The sequence below is a fragment of the Sceloporus undulatus genome, chromosome 1 (genome assembly GCF_019175285.1).
Source record: "Sceloporus undulatus isolate JIND9_A2432 ecotype Alabama chromosome 1, SceUnd_v1.1, whole genome shotgun sequence".
NCBI lineage: Eukaryota > Metazoa > Chordata > Lepidosauria > Squamata > Phrynosomatidae > Sceloporus > Sceloporus undulatus.
The window spans coordinates 315,140,843-315,147,314 of record NC_056522.1 but is presented as its reverse complement, the minus strand read 5'-3'; the positions used below and the strand labels follow the sequence as shown (position 1 = coordinate 315,147,314).

Sequence of the window (6,472 nt, the reverse complement as noted above, 5' to 3'; positions counted from 1 at the left end):
GGAAAAAGTAGGACAAAATTTCAAATGTAGACCACACAAAAACATGTGTCCTACACATTTGAAATTCTGTCCTACATTTTCCCTGGCGATCGCGGCAGGGAGCGAAGCCAAGGGGCGAGGGAAAGCCTCCACTTAAGCGAGCTTCCCTCCCCATCTGGCCCCAGGCCTCACCGCAATCGGAGGCCAGGATCGGGGCCTCCCCTCATTCTGGCCCGGCTGGGACCAGGAAGGAGGGAGGACGCCGGCGGCGATACGAGGGGGGCCTCCCCTCGTTCCTAGCCCCGGCGGGACCAGAAGGAGGGGAGGACGCCGGCGGCGAGATTGCGGGGGGCCTCCCTCGTTCCTGCCCCCGCTGGGACCAGGAAGGAGGGGAGGACGCTGGCGGCGATGGCTGCACGCCTCCCCTCGTTCCTGGCCCCCGCTGGGACAAGAGGAGGAGGAGGACGCCGGCGGCGATCGCGGGGCCTCCCCTCGTTCCGGCCCCGGCTGGGACCAGGAGGAGGGGAGGACCCGGCGGCGATCGCGGAGGGCCTCCCCTCGTCCTGGCCCCCGCTGGGACCAGGAAGGGGGGAGGACGCGGCGGCATGGCTGCAGCTCCTCGTTCCTGGCCCCGTGGGACAGGAAGGAGGGGAGGACGCGGCGGCGATGGTTGCAGCCTCCCCTCGTTCCTGGCCCCCGCTGGACCGGCAGGAGGGAGGACGCGCGCGGCGATGCGCGGGGGCCTCCCCTCTTCCTGGACCCGGCTGGGACCAGGAAGGAGGGGAGGACGCGGCGGCGTCGCGGGGGCCTCCCCTCGTTCCTGGCCCCGGCTGGGACCAGGAAGGAGGGGAGGACGCCGGCCGATCGCGGGGGCCTCCCCGTTCCTGGCCCCCTGGGACCAGGAAGGAGGGAGGACGCGGGGCTGATGGTGCAGCTCCCCTCGTTCTGGCCCCGTGGGACAGGAATGAGGGGGAGGACGCCGGCGGCGATTCGCGGGGGGCTCCCCTCGTTCCTGGCCCCGGCTGGGACAGGAAGGAGGGGAGGACCGGCCGGGGCGATCGCGGGGGCCTCCCCTCGTTCCTGGCCCCCGCTGGGACCAGGAAGGAGGGGGGACGCCGGCGGCGATGGTGCAGCCTCCCCTCGTTCCTGGCCCCGTGGGACCAGGAAGGAGGGGAGGGAGAGCTGGGATGGGGGGATCACTCGCTTGGCCGGCCTGCGGAAAGGAAGGAGGGGAGGACAGCCAAGGAGCCATTCCGAGGGGCCCCCCCAATAACATAATCCATGAAAGCCCTCGCGGACCAAGGACAAGAGGGGAGGACAGCCAGGCGGCCGAATGGCATGCAAAGCACTCCCAAAATAGTTCCAATGGCCCCCCAAAGCATGGGAACAGGAAACGGAGGGGAGGACAAGCCGCAGGCAGATGCGGGGGCCCCCCAATACACGTAACTCGCCCCAAAAGGATGGGACAAAGGAAGGAGGGGAGGCAAGCAAGGAGGCAGACGGCCAAGCAAGCAAAAATCCCAGTCAAATGGCCCCAAAGGTGGGACCAGAACGGAGGGGAGGACGCCGGCGGCTGCAACCGGGTTATGGCAACCCTAGCCAGAACACTCACCAATGGACCACAGACCTCTCAAGCCACTGAACACAGTAGGATCTGTTTCTGACAAGGGATGTGTAGGCTTGTTCTGTTCGGCTAAATTGCTCTATCTCCAGATTTGGAGGGAAGCTGCACCAAACTCAATGAAGAAAAGGACTGATCTCATGAAGCAAATAGTTGACCCTCGGTATCTGTGGGGGATCCATTTGGAACTCTCCCTCTCCCCCATGGATACCAACATCCGTGGATGCTCAAATCCCATTGTTCCTAATGCCAGCGTGGCCACGTAGCTGCACCACTATTAGGAACAAACGCACTGAAGTCCTCCCTTCCCCCTTCCCTCCTTCCTTCCTCCTTCTCCTCCCTGCCCTTCTAAGGCTTCTGTCTTGGGCTTGGCTTCAGGGGTGGTTTGGAGGCAGAGACTGGAGTCCCATTGGCTGGACCTGGGGCTGGGACTTGGGACTCGGAGCCTGGAGGTAATTGGACAATTTAAGTTTCCTAAAGCTTAGGTCTTTATGAAGGAAGCAAAAATATTTAAATATCAAAACTGCCAAAGCCAACCCTGTTAGGGTCTAGCTTTAAATCAACAGAGTAGCAGAAATATGCTTTTGTCTATGCTTCCCTAAGAACTGAGGGGCTGTGCAAACCGCCCCTAAGGGGCAGCCTGCAGCCACCTTCAGCTGTGCCAGATCGGGGCTGTGACAACCACATGCTGCAGCCCCGATCTGGCCTTTCCAGGGCACAACAAGGAGCCGCAAAAAGCAGATACTCAAATCCATGGATGGCAAGTCCGTGCATACTGACGTCCCACTGTATTTTTAAAAGAGAAATACTTTTGTTTGAAAACGTCTATTTAGCACCCCGAACACACTCATTTTTTCTGATTTTGGAAATTAAACAGGCTACTTAGTACCTGGATGTAATATTTCAGAAAATTGCATAATTAGGTCTTTATAACCTAGCATATGAGTGAATTTGCTGCATAGTTGAAGGCATTTCTCATCATAAAATAACCTCAACAATTGATGTTATGTGAATAGACCATCTAGTATCTGCCTTAAATGAATGATTGCTTTCTACTTTGATTATATCATCATCCATAACTGTCATGGGCCAAGAGCTGCAGGACTGGGACCTGGAGGAAGAGTCTGATGAGGAGGCTGAAGAAAGGGCCCAGGCAAGTCTTCCAGACAGGGAACAGACTGCAGCTCTCCCTGCTGAACAGCTTCTGCCAGCTCATCCTGTGGAATTGCAGCCTCACCCAGCAGGACAAGGGCAAAACTCACCTGCTGATGAGACAGAGGACACAGCTGGGGTCTTAAATCCTTGATCAAGGAGGAGGAACACAAGGATCCAACAGAAGATAGAGCTAAGATGCTCAGCCAGGCTGCAGGCTAAGCAACAAGCTCTGATTAGAACACTTTGGTGTTCTAATGACACAGTTGGCGTCAGGCTATTTAAGAGCTGAGTTTGCTTAAGAAGTAGCTGGAAACAATAAAGTCTCTTTCCTAGCCAGCATTCCTGTTACCTGTCTTTAGATTGCTGCATTCCTACTTCAGACTTCCTGGCTTCTTTGGCCTTTGGACTGTGTTGACAATGGCGGGATATAGACCGCCATATAGTACGTATTCTATACGTACTAGGGTTAGGAAGGGGCAGTGCTTCCGCACCCCCCTAACCCTAGTACGTATAGAATACGTACAACATGGTGGCACCCCTTCCACATGGGGGCCGCCATGTTTACGTACTGGACGCATAGCGTCCAGACGTGTCGCGACACCTATGATGTCGCGAATGCGCCAGCGGCGCCTCGCGACATCCTAAAGGCGCCGCAAAAAGAAGCTCCAAAATGGAGCTTCTTTTTTGCTCCGCGCGGGAGCCGTGCGGTTTGGCTGCTGCGGCTCCTGCGCAGAGCAAATGGCGCCAGCGGGAGACCGCCTCAAAGCAGCGGTCTGTATCCCGCCCTTGATTCCTGTTGCCTCCCTTGACTTGAACTGCTTGACCAAAGCCTTTCTCTTAATGGACTCTCACAGGCAAGGATGTTTTCTGTCTCTTTGGGATTAGCTGCCTCTTTACTGTTAAAACCTAAAGACAATATTTCCTGTCTCTTCTCATATATCTTTTTGGCTACAGTGCTATCCTTAAGGCCACCACTGCACATCCATGGGTGTAATTACGAAACAGGTATTTTATCAGGAAGAATGGCTTGCAATTTTTAAATTAAGTTCAGTTTGCAGTTACACTGAGGAAGCATTCTCTTTGTTTTGGGTAGCCAGCAAACGCCAAAGTGTAGGCCAATAATCTTAGTTCCAAGTGTCATTGTGTTTTGATTGTATTGGATGTTGAGGTGTCCGGTTGCTCTTACTGGCGGGGTACAGACCGCCATAAAGTACGCACTCCACACGTACTAGGATTAGGAAGGGCCGTATTAGGTTTAGGAAGGGTCTTACCTTCCTCATGGCCCTTCTCCGTAGTACGCATGGAGCGTGTCGTAAATAGCAGCGCCCATCCACGTGGGCACCACCATTTTGACGTCTTGGATGCATAGCATCCAGACATGTCGCAGTGGAAGTGACGCCGTGAGGGCGCGCTTCGCCCCTCGGGGCGCCACTTCCGCATTTTGAAAAGGAGCGCCATTTTGGTACTCCTTTTTCGCTGCACTGGGAAGCCTTGCGGTCTGGCCGCTGGGGCTTCCCTCCACAGCGAATAGCGGCAGCGGGAAAATGGCCGCTTGAGGGCGGTCTGTAACCTGCCCTTGTTGCTATTCATTAAGGTGTTGGTCCATGAATCATAGAATCATAGAGTTGGAAGAGGCCACAAGGGCCATCCAGTCCAACCCCCTGCCATGCAGGAAATCCAAATCAAAGCATCCCCAACAGATGGCCATCTAGCCTCCACTTAAAGACCTCCAAGGAAGGAGACTCCACTACACTCCGGGGAAGTTTGTTCCACTGTCGAACAGCCCTTACTGTCAGGAAGTTCTTCCTAATGTTGAGTCTTGTCCCTCCTTATTTTTAGTACTATCTGAGGAAGTGGTGTTATAAAGTGTCTTATGGTGTATATTAAAGACTGCCTTGGGACTTTTTAGCATTGAGCTGGAGGGGGGTCTAGATTATTTTTTACTGCTTCAAGGCTTTTTTCCTATCAGTTTGAAGGTGTACATGCTGCTTATTAAACTTTGTTTGGATTCTTACTATTTTTTGCTCTTTTTAGTATTTAAATAACTCATTCCTGTTTTTCTTTTGGCAAATTCTTTTCTTTCCAAGCATGCTTCTTATTTTCTCATTTAGTGATTTTCCCCCATCAGGAAGTCCTTCTGCAGCGGATGCAATATTCTTAGGCCCAGTACAGACCACCCAAACAGGGCGGTCTGCTGGCGCCTTGTTTTGCTCCGCGAGGAAGCCACAGCGGATAAACTGCAAGACTTCCTCACAGAGCAAAAAGAACCTGCAAAAAGTGGGTTCTTTTTGTGGTGTGATACTGACACTGCAGTGCAACATTGCAACATTTGCGATGTCAGTATCGTGCCATGATGTGTGGCACCATCTGTACAGGGCACCGCCATGTTGATGTACAGAATACGTGCTAGGGTTGTGGGGCGTCTGTAAGCGATGCCCCGAAGCAATCCTAGCATGTCATCAAGATGTGCGTCGAGGCCCATCTGTACTGGGCCTTAGGTGCCTTATTTAACTGAATCAATGCAGTTAGCATCTCATGGGATTCATATAGAAAGGATATTATCAGCTTTGTTTCTTCTAAGGTATCTTTAACCTTAAACAATGAATTCCAATCTTTCTCATTCTGGTTGATTAAAGTGAAGGAGGGTTCTTTCTCTGCTTGGGTGTGATACTGTGCCAACTCATATATTTGATTTGTCTTAAAGTACTTTTCCTCTCTCCTCCTGTTCTATCCTATTGGTGGCAGAAACATTTTCTGCAATTGCTATCTTCATTGCCAGATTAATAGCACCCTCTTCTGAGCCTGTCTTGTGCATAGAGAATCTATGATCAATTGACCAATGTAATCTAGGCTCAGGGGGTGATAAGGATATATTCTCATTAACTTCTTCAACTCCTTGGGAAAGGAAAAAGTTAGTAATTTTCTTTTGTCTCTTTTTCTTTTTACCTGGTGAATTTCCAAGTAATAGTGGATCCCCTGTTGCTTATATCCCTGCCTGGTAAAGATCACATTCAAGGTCTAATATAAAATTGCAGTGGGACTGGATGAGCCGGACGCTATTATCTTGGGTTAAAATTAGCCCACAACTTTATTGTATAGGATATTAAGTACATGTGTGACAGGCATAGAGCAGGCAAGCCAAATCCAGGTCATACATCAATCAAGAAATAAACCATAAATCACTCATAATTAACCATAAATCTATCATAAAGCATAATCGCAATCCATCAAAATTTAGCCCATAAATCAAAGATAATTGCCCTCATAAATTCTTTGACAAACTCATAAATCATTTGTCAAAAGCCATTAATTATTTTATTACCCCCATAAATCATTTTTCTGTCCTTCTCTTGTATGCCTTTCACACATAAATATGCCTTCCATTAGTGATAGGGCTGACCATTACCGCCACAGGAGGGGGCCAGCCCAGCTTGGCCACCCCTCCCCCCACCAGCCTTTTCACTTATGGAACCCCCAATCGCTCTCGTCATCTCATCCAGGTAAAGGTCACATCCTCGCAGGGACAGATGGACACCATCACCCCTGAACAAATCGGGCAGTTTGACCCGAATGGCTTGGTGTGAAACTGCCCGTCCCCTATCCAAGCCAAGTTCTGTGTTATATTCCAGTTAACGTGTTGTCTTGCTGCGTTGATTGCAGATTCGCTCCGAGCACCCGGCCATGCCCGTCTACATAGCAGCCTTGTTCAGAGAATAG

General features: G+C 51.7%; 1 protein-coding gene across 1 annotated transcript in view; it reads left to right on the top strand.

The window, feature by feature from the left end:
* Positions 1-6,472, top strand: part of LOC121926704 (disintegrin and metalloproteinase domain-containing protein 20-like) — a 35,470-nt gene extending 28,998 nt beyond the window's left edge. Inside the window, 2 exon segments of the mRNA XM_042459898.1 lie at positions 6,256-6,333; positions 6,416-6,472. Of these exon segments, the coding sequence (XP_042315832.1) occupies positions 6,256-6,333; positions 6,416-6,472 (135 nt within the window).